Source organism: Loxodonta africana, chromosome 1 (assembly GCF_030014295.1).
Source record: "Loxodonta africana isolate mLoxAfr1 chromosome 1, mLoxAfr1.hap2, whole genome shotgun sequence".
Lineage (NCBI taxonomy): Eukaryota > Metazoa > Chordata > Mammalia > Proboscidea > Elephantidae > Loxodonta > Loxodonta africana.
The window spans coordinates 70,050,511-70,069,925 of record NC_087342.1 but is presented as its reverse complement, the minus strand read 5'-3'; the positions used below and the strand labels follow the sequence as shown (position 1 = coordinate 70,069,925).

General features: G+C 41.5%; 1 protein-coding gene across 7 annotated transcripts in view; it reads left to right on the top strand.

Moving 5' to 3' along the window:
- Window positions 1-19,415, top strand: part of LOC104846471 (cytidine monophosphate-N-acetylneuraminic acid hydroxylase) — a 499,820-nt gene that overhangs the window by 477,805 nt on the left and 2,600 nt on the right. For all 7 annotated transcript variants that reach the window (XM_064281568.1, XM_064281579.1, XM_064281578.1 and 4 more), the window contains 4 exons: window positions 6,448-6,622; window positions 9,149-9,265; window positions 15,215-15,330; window positions 18,305-18,401. In XM_064281568.1, coding sequence (XP_064137638.1) covers window positions 6,448-6,622; window positions 9,149-9,265; window positions 15,215-15,330; window positions 18,305-18,380 — 484 coding nt within the window. In that variant the 3' untranslated portion in view covers window positions 18,381-18,401. The remainder of the gene's footprint in view (window positions 1-6,447; window positions 6,623-9,148; window positions 9,266-15,214; window positions 15,331-18,304; window positions 18,402-19,415) is intronic.

The following is a 19,415-nucleotide window of genomic DNA, read 5'->3' as shown; positions in this document are numbered from 1 at the left end:
AAAAGGAAAAGAAAAAAAGTAAATAAAATGGCTGTGCAGTAAAATTCAGTGTGTTGGGGCAGGGCGATCTGGTGAGACTATGTGCAGGTGGGTGTCTAGCCGAGTGGTACAGCTTAGCCTTTTGAGAAGGGGTGTGGGCAGCTCACAGGGCTAGGTGGATGGGAGAAAGGAAAGGGAAGGGGGAATAGAGAGAAGAAACCAACAAACAAAAAATAAATAAACAAAATAAACAAATTAATATGATTGTGGGGGAGCTGGCCACTGGGGGTGGGGCAAAATTGAGGTGACAGTAAGCTAATGTCTCTCTCACTGGGAAGCACAGCACGGCCTGTCAGGAAGAGGCAGAGGTAGCACAGAGCCTATGTGGGAGGGAGAAGGAGAAAGATAAAGAAAAATAAAAAATACAACACTGAGGGAGCTGGTCTGTGGTGGCAGTGCAGACCCAGAAAGGTCATGGACCAGAAGCTCTCCAGCTGAGCAATACAGCACAGCCCACCTGTGGGTGGTGCACAGGGCTAGGTGGGTGGGAGAAAGGAAAGGAAGGGAGAAAAAGAGAAGAAACAAACAAATAAATAAAATGACACTGAAGGAGCTGGTTGTGACAGTAACACAGACCCTGGGAGGCCTCACACAACAGCTGTCTAGCTGAGTGATGCAGAACAGCCCCTCGAGAAGGGGGTGGTAGTACACAGGGCTCGGTGGGTGGGAGAAAGGAAAGGAGAGAGAAGAAACAGAAAAAAGAAAAAAAGAATGAAGCAAACAGACCAAAGAATATGGTGCTGAGCAAGTTGGTTGGTAGAGGTAGCACAGACTCAGAGAGACTGTGTGCTGTGGCCCTCCCAGCCAGGTGGCACAGCAAGGTCCATTGACAAGGGTTAGGGATGGCACATGGGGCCAGGTGGGTGGGACAAAGGAAAGGAAGGAAGAGATAGAGAAGAAACAAAGTGGGGGGGGACCAACAACAAAGAAAAAAATATGGCACTGAAGGAGCCATCCTTTGGGCATGGCCCCGACCTGGGAGGATGTGCACCAGTGGCTTTCTAGCTGATCAGTACAACACTGCCCATTGAGAAGGGGTGGGGGCAGCTCATGGGGAAAGATGGGCTGGAGAAAGGAAAAGAAGGCAGAGAGAGAATAAACTGGAAAAGAAAAGAAAAAAAAAGGCACTGAGGGAGCCTGCTGGAGAGTTGCACCACAGACCTGGGGAAGCAGCACACCAGTGCCTGTCTAGCACAGTAGTGTGGCACAGCCCCCCAGGAAGGGGAGGGGACATCACATGTAGCTAGGTGGGCAGAAGAAAGGAAAGGAAGGAAGGAAGAGAGAGAGAAGGAGCTGGAAAATAATAATAAAATAAAAAATGGTGCTGAGGGATCCTGCTGGCAGGGGTGGTGCTCTCTAGCTGAGCAGTGTGGCACAGCCAGTCAAGAAGTGGAGGGGACAGCTTAGGGAGCTAGCTGGTGGGCGAAAGGAAAAGAATGAAGGTAGAGAGAGAAGCAACAACAAAAAAAGCCAAAAATACAATAACAAACAAACCCAAAAAAGTGGTGCTGAAGGGGTCGGCCAGTGGGACCCAGGCAGCAGTGAACTTGTACTTCCTTCCTGTACTCCCTGTCCATGGTCCTTGGTAGCTGAGGTCCAACAGGGCAAATCTAGGCAGCAGTGAGCTGGCATCTCCCCGACTGAATGATTGTGGCCTGTTGGAAAGAGGCAGAGGCCTTGTACAGGGAAGAAGGGTGAGGGATGGGAAATTGTGTATCCCTGGTTACCTTTTGCTCTGTCTCCTGTTGGGAGCTCCATGAAGTTGCCTTCCATAGTCCCTGTCTGCGTTCTTTGGTGGCTGTAGTTCAAGATGGTGAATCTGTGCGACATTAGCTGGTAGGGGACTTCTACTCCGTAGCTCTCCTCATTCTGTGTTCTCTGTCAATTTCTTAAATCCATTTGATACTTGATTGGGTTCTTTATTCCTTCATTTGATGCTTTGCATTCCAGAATTAACGTTTGTATTTGTTTTACTTAGTTTTTCGGACCTTTGCTGCAGAGGGACAGCGTGGTGCTTCTGCCTATAGCACCATGTTGACTTTGCCTATTCTGTTCTTTTTATAACTCAGAAGCAGTTAGGTTTAGAATCCACCCTACGTTGGCATGACCTTGTTAATATAACAAAAGAAAAACCCTATTTTAAAACAAGATCACATCTATAGGCACCAGGGTTAGGCTTTCAACATATATTTTGGGGGCACACACTGAGATTCACATATCACCTTTTTAAACAGAATTTTTTTAAAACTATTTAAATAAAATAAACTAATAAGTATCTCTCAAATCTAAGGGAAAAAAAACTGAGTTTTTTTTTTTTCTTCCCTTCTAAGCTTCTCTTAAAAAAAAAAAAGGTTCTCTTACTATGTAATAATTACTCAAATGTTTCCCTCATCTCAGAACCCTATAAGAGAGTAAAAGGTGAGGAGAGTTTTTCTATTAAGGACCACTGACATAGCTCAAAAATAAGATGTCTTATGTAAGTAAGAGAGGAGCCCTGGTGGTGCAGTGGTTAAAGCACGCAGTTTCCAACCAAAAAGTTGGCTGTTCGAACCCACCAGCTGCTCCACAGGAGAAAGATGTAGCAGCCTGCTTCTGGAATTGACTCGATAGCAACGGGCTTATGTAAGTGAGAAGGAATAAGCATGAGGAATTGGTTTTCATTCCAACCCAAACACTACCCAACTGCTCATTCCACAAATAGGACATTTGAACAAGAAACGTTCACTGGAAATGCAATTCAAGAAAAGTTAACATTGATGTCGTAAGGCTATATTTTTCTAAATACTTGTCCTGATCCAAATGTAATCATAACTTCCTCACTGCTATCTAGAAATGGGTTAAACGTGTTGGAGAGGGGTGCACATAATTAGCCAAAGTCACACCCTTCTCCTAGCCTTGCCTGTACAAAGTTGCTAAGGCGACAGGAGAGGGCAGGACATATGGTCAAAGAAAGCTTAATCTGAATTCTTTGCCATTTGAACTAGGTCTGAGAAACAGTCCATCAGTTCTGTCCTCTTGCTAACTTACCATATCACATCTGGTCAGTTCTCCCTTATAATCCCTCACAAATCCATCACTCATGCCCAGCCTCTCTGCTATGGTCTTAATTCAGCCTGTCACAATTTCTCACTTAGATCCTTGCAGTGATCCCTGACTTATCTCTGTGCATTCCCCTTCACTGCCCCTTGATCCATAATCCTCCTCACCAATGTTTTTCAAACCGCTGGTCAAAATCCATTGGCGGGTCATTAATTCCATAACATTAGTTACAATCAGCATTTTAGAAAAACGAAATAGAATAGGAAGAAAACGCTCTAGTGTGTTGCATCTAACAAGCATTATTTCATGACACTTTCATTTCACAGGTGCCCTGTGTATGTAACACCCTGGGTCCTGGTGTAAAATGTAGTTCTTAATGGAATCATGGGCAAAAAGTCTGAAAAGCCCCCACTTGAAATCACTACCAAAGTGATCTTAAAATGCAAAGCTGTTCTATTTTTTCCCTGCTTAAAATTCTATAGGGTCTCCCCAGTGACTTCAGTATGAAAGTGGTTTTAATTCTCCAGGTCAGAGGTGAAAATGATTTCACTTATTAACAATTAAGAGTCTTCTTGACTTGGAATTTGCCTAACCAACCTCATCCCTCGCTATTCCTCCAGGCGTATCCAACAGCGGTAACTCTCAAACTGTAATGAGTATCAGAATAACCTGAAGAATTTGCATAAATGCAGATCCCTGGGCTCTACCACCAGAGACCCTGATTCAGTAGATCTGAGATAAAGCCCAGAAACCTGCATTTGTATCACTGTCTGAAAAGCATGCTGGGGGTAACAAGAGATCAATGGTAGATTCTCAGTGCTAAGACAGAATGTAAGGGACAAACTCATTGCTATTGAGTGAATTCCAACTCATAGTGACCCTATAAGACATAATAGAACTGCCCCACAGGGTTTTTAAGGCTGCAAATCCTTATGGAAGCAGACTGCCACACCTTTCTCCCTCAAAGCAACTGGTGGGTTCAAACCATCGACCTTTCAGTTAGCGGCTGAGCACCCTAAATGCCTAACTCAGCTTTGTGAAAAGAAGATGGGACAGGAAAGCATAGGGAATCTGGTTAAAGAAAGCTTAATCTGGAATCTTTGGCATTTGAACTAGGTCTTAGAAATGAGGAAGAGGTTGCAAGTAAAGTAAATAGAGAGGGAGAGAAAGGGAGATTCCAGTCAGAAGGAATGGCATGTGCCCATGAAGGGGAGTGTAAACAGTATTGTGGGTTTGGTGAATGCTAAATGTATGTCATTCAGAAATGATTCACTCAGCTCCTTCTATATATCAGCCATCATACTAGGTACAGGAGATAATAGCTGTGAAAAGGTTTTTGCCCTCAGGAAGGCCTCCACCTACTTGAGTCTAGGGCTGGAGAGTGAAGGCAGAGGAAAAGGATAAGGCAGGAAAAACATGTTGAGGGCCACGGTTGGAAAGTCCCTGTAAGCCAGGCCAAGGAACTTGAATTTGTTTATAAAGAAGGTCCATTGCTGAGCTGTGTTTTAGAAAAACCATTTCAGCTATGCTACACTATTGGGGAAGAGATGATAGGTAGAAAAACTGGAGTCAGGGAGGCCAGTTGTGAGGCTGTGGCTTTATCCAGGAAAACATTAGTGAGGCCCTACACTAGGACAGGAAACCATGGTGGTGTAGTGGTCAAGTGCTACAGCTGCTAACCAAAAGGTCAACAGTTCAAATCCACCAGGCGCTCCTTGGAAACTCTAGGGGCAGTTCTGCTCTGTCCTTCAGGTGGCAAAAGTGGTTTATGTTGTACTACTAACTTAAAAAGGAGCCCTGGTGGCGCAGTGGTTAAGTGCTTGGCTGCTTACAGAAAGTGGTTTGAACTCACCAACTGATCTGAGAGAGAAAGATGTGGCAGTCTGCTTCCATAAAGATTAGAGCCTTGGAAACCATATGGGTCAGCTCTACTCTGTCCATTAGGGTCACTATGAATCAGAATCCACTCGATGGCAATAGTTTATTTTTTTTTAACTAACCTAAATGTCAACAGTTGGAACCCACCCAGTGGTGCTGTAGAAGAAAGATCTTGTGATCTTCTGTAAAGATAACAGCCAAGAAAACCTTATGGAGCAGTTCTATTCTGTAAAACATGGGATTGCCAGGAATTGGAATCAACTTGATGGCAACAGGTTTGGGTTTTTTGTTTGTTTTTAAACTGTGACAGGGTCAAGAGTTGGAGAAGATTTAAAATATATTTAGAAGTTAGAAACTTTAGGATTTGGCAAATAATTTCTTATAGAAACCAGTACAACTGTAGTTTGGGGCATACAGCATACAATGGACTAAATGTGTTGCTTTAGGCAGAGAAACATAGATCCCTACCACTGCCTGCCAAATCTTTGCTGGGCAGGAACCTGATTCCTTCTCAAGGCTGAGTTTTACAATAGAATATTTCCCTTATCAAGAACACATTCTATTCCATTCCCAGGATTCAAGATCCATGTTTCATGCAATGATCCATCCTCACACAGGATGGACAAGCTCTAGGAATGTCAGAGAATTCTCTTATCCATATTGCTGGCTGGGTTATATGATACAATTGCCCATTGGCCTGCTGACTGTTCCTTGATTTGTACAGTAATAGGACTGTATGTTAGAGACACAAAATTCTGGATATATCTCAAAGGTAGGTTAAAGTTACTCATATGTTCAACAAATACTTATTGAGCACCTTCTGTGTTCCAGTCAGTCATGGTTGCAACTTTAATGGAACTTATATTCTAAAAAATTTTTTTTGGAGGTGGGTGTGCAGACATCCACAAAGTCAACATGATCATATTATAGTCAGTATTTTCATAGTTTAGTTATTTGGAATAAAATCAAAAAACAAAAACCAAACCCACTGCCATCGAATCAGTTCCAACTCGTAGCGACCCTATAGGACAGAGTACAACTGCCCCAAAGGGTTTCCAAGGCTATGTAAATCTTTACAGAAGCAGGCTGCCATATCTTTCTCCCACAGAGTGGCTGGTGGTTTCGAACCGCCAACTTTCTGTTAGGAGCCAAGCACTTTAACCACTGTGCCACCAGTTCTTCTTTATTTGGGAAAAAAGGGTCCAAATCAGTGGTTTTTGAACATTTGTTGTTTAGCCAGGGACTTCTTTCTTCAAATGAGATCTGTCTTGGAAATCCTTCATGCTAAAACAATTAACAGGAGCTGCTCTGGGTAAGGCAGGAATGTGGGTCCAGCCCCTAAATGGCCCCTGTTTTACTTCCGTGGGACTCCTGGGGATCTCAAAGCTACCAGCCTGGCTGATTTTTGATATTTAAATGCTAACTCTTGCCTCCTGGGTCCATATTTCTTGCTTTCTTTTTTCATCACCCTCTCTCCTTTGTGTCTTCAAGCAAGGGCATCATTGAGCCTCCAGAAGGAACTAAAATTTACAAGGATTCCTGGGACTTTGGACCGTACTTAAAAATCTTGAGTGCTGCAATGGGAGATGAAATATTTCTTCATTCATCCTGGATAAAAGAATACTTCACTTGGGCTGGATTTAAGGATTACAACCTTGTGGTCAGGGTATGCTATTAAGTATTATTTATCTTTGCTTTCTTGAATTATTAAAATATGTGAAAATCCATTAGTATTCCAAACTGTTCCTCAACAAGCATTCCTTAAGCCCTACTGACTGCCTAACAGAGAAAAAAAAAAAACAACAAACAAACAGAGAACAGACTTGAAATGTGATAAGCCATTCCTCATTGAAAATTTAAGGAATGTTTTGAAGTCTACTTCAGCTTCTTTTCTGGAGCATTCCATTACTACCTATCAACATGTGTTTTTGTTGTTTATTTTTGTTTGTTTGCTTAGCATGGCACGGACAGCTATTTAAACTGTGGGGCTGGAAGGTGGGATCCACTCAGGGAGAAGGTGACTTGGAGCAGGGTGAGAAAGCAGCAGCTAACTCTTATCTGCAGTTGTGGCGAGGACTGCATTGCACAAGCCAAGAGGCTGGCCTACAACTAGAACTTAAACTGAGCCCCAACACATATTCACAGAGCCCTCAAGCCATGGTGTTCAAGTTGTAACCTGGTCACCAAAGCTGGGGTTGTGTGCAAGAGCAAAGCAAGTCCTGACAGGCAGGGGTATAGGAAAAAGAAAATCAGTTGTCTTCAAGTTGACTCCAACTCACAGCTGACCCCATGTGTGTCAGAGTAGAACTGTGCTCCGTAGGGTTTTCAATGGCTGTGAAATTTTGGAAGCAGATTGCTGACAACCTCTTGGCTAGTAGTCAAGTGCTGAGCCATTTTTGCTACCCAGGGAGTCCCTGCAAGAGTCCTTAGGCTGTGCAAATGGTTAATGTGCCTGTCTGCTAACTGAAAGGGTAGCAGTTAGAGTCCACCTAGAGATGCCTTGGAAGACAGGCCTGGTAATAAACTTCTGAAAGGTCGTAGCCATTGAAAACCCTATGGACCACAGTTCATCTCTGACACACATGCAGTCACCAGGGGTCAGAATTGACTTGACAACAGCTAACGATAACAACAACAGGGACTCCTGCAGGAGAAAGAAGAGACCAGAAATGAGCCAGGAATAACTGCAAAGTTGATGAAGAACCAACCACCTTTGGCTTATACTTGGTGCCTGAGGTAGTATGTGGAGAGCAAGGCGCAGGCCAGGCCTCAGGAAATGGACAATGCTCACACTTTTAAAGACAGGAATCCATTATCCACATTAAAAACAAACAAAACCCATTGCCGTAGAGTTGATTTCTGACTCATAGCAACCCTATAGGACAGAGTAGAACTGCCCCACAGCGTTTCCAAGGGGCAGGGGGTGGATTTGAACTGCCGACCTTTTGGTTAGTAGCCAAGCTCTTAACCACTGTGCCACCAGGGCTCCATTATCCCCACAGTGAGCACTATTTCCAAGTTTACCGTTCAACCCCTGAGCATTACCAGGCAACATGTCAATAGTGAGGTGAGTATGAGTGGAGGTATGCATGTTTGTACAGAGATATCAACTCTCTTTCCTAGGATAAACTGTCATTATTTCAAGATTACATCCTGTCTATTTTAGTATGATTAAAACATTCTTCTTTTAATGAAATAAAAATATAGTAGTGAGGGGTCACTGGTGGTGCAGTGGTTAAGTGTTTGGCTGCTTACTGAAAGGCTGGCAGTTCAAACGCCACCAGCCGCTCAGAGGGAGAAAGATGTGGCAGTCTGCTTCAGTAAAGATTTACAGCCTTGGAAACCCCATGGGGCAGCTCTACTTTGTCCTATATGGTCACTCTGAGTTGGAATCAACTCAATGGCAACGAGTCTGGCTTAGATAGTAGTGACATTAGACATAAGATTTTTTGTTGTTGTTGTTTTTGAGCCCTCACTTGGCAAAATAATTTTTTTTATTAGCTCCCCAATAATTTTCAGGAATTTGTCTTTGAAAATCCAAAGACCTGGAAAACACTGGTCTAAATGATCATTTTAGTTGGACAATTACTACGGAAAAGAGAAAGCTTTGGGGATTTTCAATGAAACTATTTGATTTAGCTGCTCTGTGACAGCTGAGAAACGTCCTTCATTTTATTTACCCATATTTTTACGCAAGTAAAGTGCGCCTTCTGCTTTTGTTTGCCAGACTTGTCTAAGAGCATCATGATAATTTTTTTACAGCAACATGTGGATAGAGGAGCAGGATGGCCAAGCTTGTGAGGATGCCTCAGGGGGAGAGGGTGTGGCTGGCAAACAAATGCAGAAGGCCCATGTTATTTGTGTAACAACATGGTATTCCCTAGCCTGCAAACTTATGGTGGTTTTGATGTCTCGTTAATAATAGTACTTTAAGATAAGGATAGCCGTCTCTATAAATTTGATTGAAGTTAGAGATATGAAGCAGTTTTGCTCATGTAGAAGACTAGGATTTGAATGCTATCAGTTCAGAAAAGGGAGGGAGAGAGGGAGATTTTTTTCTATATTAATTCCAATTCATTGCTATTTATTGTTTAAGGGCTTTTGGGTCTTAAATATTCTAGGATTTTTTTTTAAAGACCTTGACAGCTAGATTGATATAGGTCTTCACTTTACCATGTTGTCATTTGTACAGATGATTGAGACAGATGAGGACTTCAGCCCTTATCCTGGAGGATACGACTATTTGGTTGACTTTCTAGATTTATCCTTTCCAAAGAAAAGACCAAGCCGGGAACATCCCTATGAGGAAGTAAGCAGCAACACTGGTGAAGGGCTTTTTTCTTCCTTCCTTCCTTCCTTTTTAATAAACTTTTCATTTTAGAATAGTTTTAGAGTTCCAGAAAACGTGTAAAGATAGTACAGAGAATGTCGTTAGCATCTTACATTACCACAGCACATTTGGTGCAACCCCAACATAAAGAAAACAAAAATCCTCACAGCTGGATCAATGAGCAATAGCATGATAAATGGAGAAAAGACTGAAGTTGTCAAGGATTTCTTTTTACTTGGATCCACCATCAACACCCATGGAAGCAGCAGTCAAGAAACCAAATGATGTATTACCTTGGCCAAATCTACTGCAAAAGAATTCATTAAAATCTTAAAGAGCAAAGATGTCACTTTGATGACTAAGGTGCACCTGAACAAAGCTATGGTCTTTTTAATTGCCTCTTATAAGTGTGAAAGCTGGACAATGAAAAAGGGAGACAAGTAGAACTGATGCATTTGAATTATGGTGTTGGCAAAGAATATTGAATATACCATGGACTGTCAGAAATTGAACACATCTGTTTTGGAAGAAGTGCAGCCAGAATTCTCCTTGGAAGTGAGAATGATGAGACTTCATCTTGCTTACTTTGGACACGTTATAAGGAGGGACCAATTCCTGGAGAAGAACATCATGCTTGGTAAAGTAGAGGGTCAGCGAAAAAGAAGAAGACCCTCAATGAGATGGATTGACATAGTGGCTGCAACAATAGTTCAAACATACCTACTATTGTGAGAGTGACACAGGATCGGGCCAAGTTTTTTCTGTTATACCTGGGATCTCTATGAGTCAGAACCAACTTGATGGCACCTAACAACAACAGCAACAACGAACCAATATGGCACCATTATCGTTAACTGAAGTCCATCCTTGTTTCTTTTCAAGCCTGTCATGAAGATTGGTTTTTATCTACCTGCTTTCAAACACCTGATCAGCATAAGCTATTATGAGGCCTGAGAGCCTTGGTCTCTACCTTCCTTTCCCTTTTCTCCAATGACGTCTCCTTCCCCGAGTGAACCCAACGGGTGTCTCTATAAAAGCAGTTAATCAACATAAATCAATGCATATTTTGTTGAGCTCCAATTTTGAAAAAAAAAAAAAAAAATCCAGTAACTGGATAGTATAAAGGAAAGAGCTAGATCTTTGGAGACAGCTTCACTATTGGTGCCCCAGCCCTGCAACTTACTGATTCTGAGTCTTTGAAGAAGTTACTTAACCAGCCTGAGCCTTGGTTTTTTTTCTCCCCCCTTCTATAGGGCTTATTCTCACTTTATCAGGTGGATATGAGGGCCAAATGACATAATTTATGTGAATAAGCATTATAATTAAATGCTATATAAATGTAAGAATAATTAGGTAAGTTAGGAGTATATACAAATTAATTAGATCCCCAAATCTAGCCAATCGCCACAACAATGTTGAGATCACCAAGTCTGTCCTTAAGAATCTTATTGCTTGTGTGATACCCTAATTGTAAAGGTTTAAATGTACTTTCTTATAATAGATGTGTTCTTAAACTATATTTTTATAAATTGACTTGTATTTTTATGTTCAGTAAAGTATTTGTTATTGAAGAGAATCCTACATTAAAACTTCAGTAAAACCAATAACCTGCAACCTGATTTGTGGGTCTTAAAAAATTGGGTTTTCACATGTAGGCAAACCCTGTGTGAAGCACCCATACAGGTGATAAACACATTTACACCCATTTTGAACAAAATGAATCTATATTTTTGCTTTATTTTATGAACATATAGCTTGTCTAGGTAAAGCACAGGTTTAAACACTACAAATTTTAAGTCATTTAATCCTCTTAACAACCTTGTAAATAGGAATTGTTATATTCCCCATTTTATAGATGACGGAACTGCTATAATGAAAAGTTAAATAACTTGCCCAAGGCTGTACAGCTAGTAAATAGTGGCACAGGGGTTTGAACTCAAGAATTCTAGCTCCAAAGCCTATGCCTTTAGTCACTGTGTTGCCTCTCAAACCTGAATTTACAAAATCTGTAAATTAAGAGGAGTCTAAGATGTCTGTTAGCCTTAAAGGAGACACATCTTTAAAAAAAAACGAGCTCTCAGAGTTCATTTAAAATATTTAATTTGAAAAAAAAATAAAACACTTTTCACATGCACCTGTTAGATAAATCAAGCAACAGCCCTGTTGTAGATTTAAGTACCCAAAACAAACAAACCAGTTGCTGTCAAGGCAATTCTGACTCATGGCAGCCCCATGTATGTGAGTATCAGAGTAGAACTGTGCTTCATAGGATTTTCGAGGGCTGATTTTTTCGAAGTAGATCACCAGGCCTTTCTTCCAAGTTGACTCCGATTGGACTTGAATTTCCAACCCTTCAGTTAGCCACCAAGCACATTAGCCATCTACGCCACCCCAGGGACTCCAGATTTAAGTACACTGTGGAGCAAATCATCCCATCTGTCACACCCATGGTCGTCTGTGATGTGTGTCTCAGTATTTTTACTTCCCAGGATTTTAATGAGATTTCTATATGTTGGGGTTTGCATAAAGAAAACTAAAACCCTCTCTTCTTGTTACCTGGAGCCCTCTCATACTGCCTTCCTTTTTTTTTGTTGTTGTTGTTAACATTACTTGTCTTCAAGCTCACAATTTAACTTTCTATTACATCAATTCTGCATCTCTTCTAGACACCCGGTCCCTGTAGCTCTCCATCTTTCTGCTCTGATCTGAATAGACTCCTCGCTAGGTCACCTGCTAATCTGTCACCTGGAATATTCCTTCATGCTTCCCAGACCCCACCTGTGCTCTTCCATTTCTACTTTACTCCTTTGTGAGACTTCTTCCTTAAGTAACTTCCTCAGACAGGGTCCATGGGAGTTAGACATTGAGTACTTTCCTGCCTCATGTTGCATGATAGTTTGAGTATATTATTCTGGGTGGCTAATCCTTTTCCTTAGATACTTGAGAGCATTGCTACTTTGGCTTCCAGTTTTATGCAATATTGCTCATAAGAAACTGATGCTGAACTGCTCCTTCTTCCTCTGTAGATGACTAAGAATTAAGGGCTTACTCCACACTTCCCAATTAGAAGAGTTTTAGAAACCAATTTAAGATTCTATGCACATACATATAGTTTGTTAGCCACTGGGCTTTTCTTGACAACAGGCCTTACGTGTTGAAATGCTCACCCCGGCCCAAGGCAGATCTTGTAAATAGGTGGAGCTGGGTGGGGACTGTGTCAAGTGGAAAGCAAATGCCAATTGGAAGGGGGCAGCCCCTACTCAGCTTCAGCTGATCTTCTGAATATTTGGGGGGAATTTAGAAATCTGAATTTTCATGTGCAATACCAAAGTTTATGAATATAGAAAGCTAATTCAATTTTTAGAAAGGATTGTGTTGTTCTTAGCTGCCATCAAGTCTTCTCAGACTGATGGTGACCTGAAGTACAGCAGAACAAAATGTTGCCTGGTCCTCCTGTGTCATCCTCACAATTGCCAGCATGTTCAAGTCCATTGTTTTGACTATTGTGCCAATCTGTCTCACCAAGGGCCTCTCTGGCCCTCTACATTTCACCAAACCTAATGTTCTCCCCTAGCAATTGATCCTACCTGTTGGCACGTCAACCAAGTGAGTTGGACAATGTTCTGTTGTGATCCATAGGGTTTTCTGGCTAATTTTTGGAAGCAGATCACCAGGCCTTTCTTCCTAGCCTTAGTCTGGAAGCTCTGCTGAAACCTGTCCACCATGAGTGACACTGCTGGTGTTTGAAATACTGGTGGCATAACTTCCAACATATTAGCAAGGTACCAGCCACCACAGTACAACAAACCAACAGACAGGTGATGGATAAAGAATTTAGGGTATATGAAACAGACCTAAAGGCTGTATTTGGTCCAGGAATCACCAGTTTGCTTTAAGCTTTGAAGGTGAAGAGGCAGCTATAAGGCTGGGGGACCCCTAGATGGCAGAATGTGGAGGCACTTGGTCTGTGATACCCCAAATATACTACTTTCCCAAGTTCTCTCCCCCACATAAATTTTGTTCATTCAGAGATCTGTGTGAATGCATTTGTCCAGGGAGCTGTGAAGAGGGATAAGGAAGGGGCCCACTGTGTCATATGCATGCCCTTGTGCTTGTGTTTGCCTGCTGTCCTCCATGATACCTTGCTCTCCTCCCTCCATGTCTGAGTGCTGCCTCTGCCCTGCTTCTTTGCTTGGTATTTATCCATCTGCCTTCCAGGTTCTCACAATTAGTTGAAATTTCCTGCCCACCAACAATTCTCTTCATTTTTTTTTCATCGTGGCAGTTTATGCCTCTGTGATTGCTTTATTAACATCTTAGTTTGATCTTGAAGCATTGAGAAGACATGTAATGCGTGTGATCTACCCATCATTCTGAACCAGAGGGCCTCCTCTCAGTTTTAATGACACTGTCCCCTTGTTTGTCCTCACTTCCTGACTATTCTGCATTCTTCAGGGGCCTTTCTTTCTCCAGTCATCGCTTAACTGTGTTGGTTTCTCCCAGGACTCTGTCCTCAACCCACTCTTCTCACATCTCTTCCTGGGTGAACTCATCTGCTAAGACCACTTCTTTGCTAATGATTCCAAAATCCATAATCCAGCCCAGACCTCTCTCTGGCTCCCTCCAACACTGCCATGCATCTAATTCAATGCTTGACATCTCATCTTCAACCTGTTCAGAATCTAACTCATCATCTTCCTTCTCTAAGACTGCACCTTCTCCTTAGTTACCTTGATTGTTGACCCTGTCATTCCCCAGTCAGTTAAGTTAGAAACAAGGTAATAATCTTTGAGTGTTCTCATTACCTCATCCCCAGGTATAATCAGTTACCAAGATCTTCACATTTTACACCCTAAATATTTCCCAAATCTGTCCCCAATTCTCCATGTGCTCCTCTCCAGATTGAAAGGTCAAGAAAGTCTATTCCTCTTCACTGTGAGGAGTAGGTCTTGAGATTGCATACTAGCTGGGCATTTCTCAGCCCATCCAAGTTGTGCAATCATGATCCTAAATCCCTATTGACAAAGGGCTAGATCCTCTGACTTTTGCTTGTAATCTCAGTCCACAATGGACATAATTGCTTCATTGAAAAGGTACAGGAAAAGGAAATACACCTAAAATGCTAATCTAGTCATTCTGTTTCATTTAGTAGCATGTCATTTATGAAAACTTGCCTCTACCAGTATTAGCATAGTAGTTGCCAGAAAAAAAACAAACCACCACAACAATAACAACAACAAAAAATACGATGCAATATACTGAAAAAGCTCCTGGTAAACTTTAACATTGGTACTGATAAATTCTTAAAACTACATGCAATCTCAGGAAAACTTTGCATGCTACTTCATGCTCTTCATATAAATTATTTCATTTTTTTTCTCACAATAATCCTGCAATAGAGGAAACAAAGGCTTAGCAAGGTTAAGTTCCCATAATTAGTAAGAACCCAGCTGGGACTCAAAATCATTTCTGCTTGTCTCCAAGTCCTGTGCTCCTTTGACTCTTCAGCAGCTTCAGCTTCAGAAATTGGGATTCCTTAAGGGTGAGTCTTGGCCAACAGATCTGAATTAACCCTGCTCTGCTATGAGGAAAGCTCTATTATCATCTTCATTTTATAGATGAGAAAACGGAGGCCCAGAAGGGTTACCAAGATTACACGCTAGAACCTGGATTTGAGCACTGCAGTCTGACCCCAGGGTCTGTGTTCTCAGTCACCACATTCCGTCAGCTCTTGATCCATCTTCTGTTTTCCTCCCCTTATTTTCTGCTGCACTGTAGTTCCTGTGTTTTCCCTCAGTCTGTGATGCCTGACTCCTTGACACCCCATGCTTCCGCCATTGAGGGCAGCTACTTCTCCCAGGGACACAAGGGATGTGATACTCTCTGCTCTCTGGGCCGTCCCTGCATGTTGCTCTGCATCTGTTTCAGATTCGGAGCCGAGTCGATGTCATGAGACATGTGGTGAAGAACGGTCTCCTCTGGGATGACTTGTATATAGGATTCCAGACCCGACTCCAGCGGGATCCTGACATATACCATCATCTGTAAGTCTGAAAGCCCCTGTGACACCCTAGGCCAGTCCAGAGGATGCCATGGACAGATGGATACGCAGCATCAGTGACTGCCTATATACCCCCAAGTTCTGACGGATACGTGGCATTTCCCCATTAGAGCATCATTCCTTTGTTAGCCTTTTAAAAAGAAAATCCCATTAGAAAAGTGTAACAATTTAAAGAGTTATCATTTATACATTCAAATGAATGTGTTTCCCATCGGTCTTAGTCATCTAGTGCTGCTGTAACAGAAATACCACAAGTGGATGGCTTTAACAAAGAGAAGTTTATTCTCTCACAGACTAGCGGGCTACAAATCCAAATTCAGGGCGCTGGCTCCAGAGGAAGGCTTTCTCTCTCTATTGGCTCTGGAGGAAGGTCCTTGTCATCAGTCTTCCCTTGGTCTGGGAGCATCTCAGCGTAGGAACCTCAGGTCCAAAGAATGCGCTCTGCTCCCGGCGCTGCTTTCTTGGTGGTATGAGGTCCCCCTGTCTCTCTGCTCATTTCTCTCTTTTATATCTCAAAAGAGATTAGCTTAAGATATTCTCTAATCTTGTAGATCTTGCCACTAATCCATCTCATTACATCATAGTGATAGGATTTATAACACATAGGGAAATCACATCAGGTGATAAAATGGTGGACAATCATACAATACTGAGAATCATGACCTAGCCAAGTTGATAGATATTTTTGGGATACAATTCAATCCATGACACTATCCTTTCTGGAAGTGGTTTTTGGTATCGGAAAGTGAGAGACATTACAGAAGGGACAGATGTGGTTTGCCAAGATGAGAATGAAGAGAGGGTAAGTATGTATGTGGCAAGAACATGGTCATGGAAGACAATTATCTCCCATATCACATGTCCGTCTGTGCTTAACTCTGAGCATGAATTTGGTGGGCTAATTGGTTTATGGGAAGGCCCCTCTGGGTTCTCGACTGCCTACGCTTTAAAACTGTTTAAGTCTTTCAATGGAAAACTGCATGTCTTAAAGATTACATTTGGAATATTTGTGTGGAAAACTCAGAAAGACTCATTTGTCATTTTTATACTGCAGAATAATTACCAAGGGAGAGAGTATTTTCTTTTCGTTACCACTGATCCTCTGAAAATACAGGAAATTTAAGCTTAAAAATTCCCATCTTTTAAAATTTATAAGCAACTCCCACTCTTTAGCTTCTACCTTGAGTTTTCAAGCACAGGCATTTATTTAAAAAAATTTTTTTAAATGAACTTATTTGCTTTTAAGTGTCTTTAAATTATAAAATGTGCTAGCAATGTAGCAACGTATAGACTGAAAAGTAAAAGTCAGCACGTACCCCTATCCGGCACCTCCCAGTAAGCTGTTTCCTGTTCTTCCTTTCCCACTTTCCAGGATAACCCCTGATAACAATTCAGTGTGTGTCCTCCCAGATCTGTTTCTCTCAATATATTTTCTGTCCATAAAATGTCCAGAGAGGTGTGGAAGGAGAAGTATTATTGTTACTGTTGGTTTTTAATGCAATCCCAGTACACATGTTCTGCAACTTGCATTTCTTACTCATGGATATATTTTCTTTCTCTCTCTCTCTCATCATTGTATTTTGAGTATCTCTCCATGCTGGGACACACAGGTCAACCTCAGACCTTTTAATGCACGTATAGCATACAAAAAACCAAACCCACTGCCGTTGAGTTGATTCCGACTCATAGCAACCCTATAGGACAGAGTAAAACTGCCCCATAGAGTTTCCAAGGAACGCCTGGCGGATTTGAACTGCCGACCTCTTGGTTAGCAGCTGTAGCACTTAACCACTACGCCAGCAGGGCATAAAAACCTTTTAATGCACAACTGTACATATACCTAGCTTCTTGTTCTGGAAAGAAAGGAATGTGGCAGGTTTTGGGAGAAGGGGACTCTGGAGATTCCTTTTCCTAAGAGCTTACTTCCATCCTGGAAACTTCTCAGATATGGATGTTAAAGGTTATTTTGTCATATTGGGTCTTGATAACAAAGGTCATCCCTTTCAGAGGATCCAACAATGAATCTTGGGAAACAGGCAGCCCCGTTTATCTGTTTCTTCTAAAATGGGATTTATGAGTTGATTAAACATTTTCTGGTTGCAAGAATAATACAAATCCACTGTAGAAATTTTGAGAAAATATTTTTTAAAAATTGCAATAAATAAATAAATAAACCACAAATAATCCCATCAACCAGAGAGAACAATTTATGTTTTAATGTCTAGTTAATCTTTCTCTGTTTACACACATAAACACCTTTATACTTTTTAAAAAATGAGATAATACTGTATGTATTTTTGTACCTATGTGTTTATTGAACAATATATTGGAGCTATTTTCCACATTACTATATAATTTTTCTACATCATCATTTTTAATGGCTGTCTACCTTGACAACGTATAAGTATATCCATATTTTATTTAACCAGTCCTTTAACGGCCTTCGTTTTCTAACTTTTCACTATTCAAAACAATGATCTGGTTAATCGACACGTAACTGTGGCTTCCTAAGGAAATTCATAGTGATTTCCCTAGGATAAATTCTTCAGAGCGGCACTGCTGGGTCTAACACATCCAGGGTATTTAGGCTTTTGATGCAGTCTGCCAGATCGTTCTTCAGGAAGCCAGTTTACCCTCTCATAAATAAAGCAGTCAGGAGCTATTTGCCTGCACCTTCACCAACACTACATCCTAGTATTTTTTTGTACAGTATATAAATCTAGATTTTCACATATGAGGATCTCTTAGAGCGAGGCACATTAAACTAAAATAAGACACAGTTGTCATGCTTTAAGGGAATATGTCCAACACACTGAAAACGCAAAGTAAGCAAACAGCTGAACACACAGAAATGCTATTTCTGAGGAAAGCTGAGTGCCAGGCACCAAACAGATTTCGGCAAAACAACAAGTACGGAAGTTTCAAGATCACATTTCCCTGTGTAATCTCTCTGACAGGTTTTGGAACCATTTTCAAATAAAACTCCCCCTCACACCACCCAACTGGGGGTCCTTCCTGAAGCACTGTGGGTAGAGCAGACCTACGATCTCACAGGTAAGGCATTCTGTATGTCTGGGATACACCAGTACCACGTGTCCATGATGTTTTATTTGGCACCTAAATTAAGCAGGCGCTGTGTTTGTCAGAAAACCTGACTTTTAGGACAATGAGAGAAGCTAACGTTATAAGAAAAGTCCCTGAGCAGTGCAGATGGTTAACACACTTGGCTTCTAACTGAAAGATTAGATGTTGGAGTCCACCCAGAGGCTCCTTGGAAGAAACGACTAGAGATCTACTTCCAAATAATGAGCCATTAAAAACCCTATGGAGCATAGTTTACTCTGACACGCATGGGATCTCTGTGAGTCGGAATCAACTCGACAGCAACTGGTTAACATTACAAGAACATTCAAGTTTAAAAACAAGTAAATAAAATGAATGAAGAGTGTGTTCCGCCCAAAGACTATAGACTCTTTGGTCTCCCTGAGATGAACATACAGCCAATTTATCAAACAAAATAAAAATTATCTCAGGCTGTCAGTGATGTGTTCAGAGCTAAATCCTGAGTACATGAGGAAAAGTAGCAACAAAACTGAAGGGAGAAAAACGAACACAGAGAGAGTAAGATGGAAAACATCACCTTACCATTTCTAATCATCCTCTATCTACTTTGGGCTGATGGAGATCAGTTTATCAGGCACAGATCTGATCTCACATTTCCTCCGAGAGCTGGGGATGTGATTTTATTAACTGAGTTACAAAACCTATTTGCATATATTTATAATTGGAAGAACCATATACTATTACTACCACCTGGAAAAAAAAAACCCGTTGCCGTTGAGTTGATTCCGACTCATAGCAACCCAATAGCACAGAGTAGAGCTGCCCCATAGTGTTTCCAAGGAGCTGCTGGTGCATTTGAACTGCTTACCTTTTGGTTAGCAGCCAGACTCTTAACCACTGTGACACCAGGGCTCCACTATAAATACAAAGGTAATAAATTCCTTGACTCATGCATTCAGCTATTTATTTATGCATTCATTTATTTATTCCACAAACAACTGTCCC